Consider the following 1,118-nt stretch of genomic DNA (forward strand, 5'->3'; position numbering starts at 1 on the left):
TTATTATTATTATTATTATTATTATTATTATTATTATTATTATTATCACCATTAGTCTCTGCAGTAGAAACAGCATTAAACTCTACCACAATGGCGTTAAGATTATCTGTTGCCATCTGCATTACCTTCTTCACCTTTCCAGTATCCAAGTGGGCTCTAGCTGCAAAATTAGCGTATACTGTTTCTGTAGAAAGTGCATTAGCTTCACTACTATGACTACTATTACCAGTACTACCACTACCATTAATACTTTTGCTGTTGCTATTCCCTAGTGATGATTTCCCATCTAATTGAAACCCACGTGATGTGCGAGAAAGCAGAAGAGCCATAATAATTTTATCCACCATTCCCATCCGTGTAAATGTGTCTACGCGTTGTATAGCCTCCAACAATCGTTTACACTGTGGAAGATAGAGAGAGACCTGTAATCCCAATTTCAGTATATAGGTTGTCAGTAAGTTATCCACAAAACAGGTCTTTAACCGACGTTCCTCTTCCTCCATGTGTAATTCCCGCACAATCTCCGCCCGACGAAACTCCACATCCCCAAGAGACGCATCTAAACAACGCAATTCTGCCAAGGGCACTGGATGATTTAACTGCTCAGCTGCAATCATAAAACACGCGGCGGCAATATCATTCTGCCGCTCCACGCGTTGTCCACGTGCCCGTCGCCCACCCACAACGTGTTTGGCAAGATCCACCGCCCGTCCAATCACCTGTTCCTGCACAGCAGACTTCTTCTGTAGACCACGAATACAATTCAACATGGCTGGGTGAAGTGTTACTTTAGATACATTCACTCCACTGCCTGTTCCCGCTGAGGAGGCTAAAGCCGCGGCGGCAATACTTTGAGATGTTTGGGCGTTAAATCCATCATTCTCTGGTTCACGGTGTCGGTCCACATCATCATACGTGGCATCCTTGTTAAACCGTGTGAGTTCATTCTCTTCAAGGCCCATCGCCACTACAAGAGCACACTCTGTGCAGGCAACTTCACCAAGTGCCTCATCCACCTGCAGACTGTCCACAGCTCCACAGTAGGGGCAGTTCTTACCTATGAAATCAGACGATGTGGCCATTTTAACACAGTGAGTCTTTTTTTCTTTTTTTTTTAA

General features: G+C 44.0%; 1 protein-coding gene across 1 annotated transcript; it reads right to left on the minus strand.

Moving 5' to 3' along the window:
- Window positions 1–2: 2 nt before the first annotated feature.
- On the minus strand, window positions 3–1,082 carry TM35_000182320 (transcription factor IIB; the record flags this gene model as incomplete). Its single annotated transcript, XM_029026545.1, has 1 exon — window positions 3–1,082. A coding segment is annotated over one exon (1,080 nt), but the record flags the coding sequence as incomplete, so codon positions are not given.
- Window positions 1,083–1,118: the final 36 nt, after the last annotated feature.

This window comes from Trypanosoma theileri (genome assembly GCF_002087225.1).
Source record: "Trypanosoma theileri isolate Edinburgh chromosome Unknown TM35_Tth_18_V1, whole genome shotgun sequence".
Classification (NCBI taxonomy): domain Eukaryota; phylum Euglenozoa; class Kinetoplastea; order Trypanosomatida; family Trypanosomatidae; genus Trypanosoma; species Trypanosoma theileri.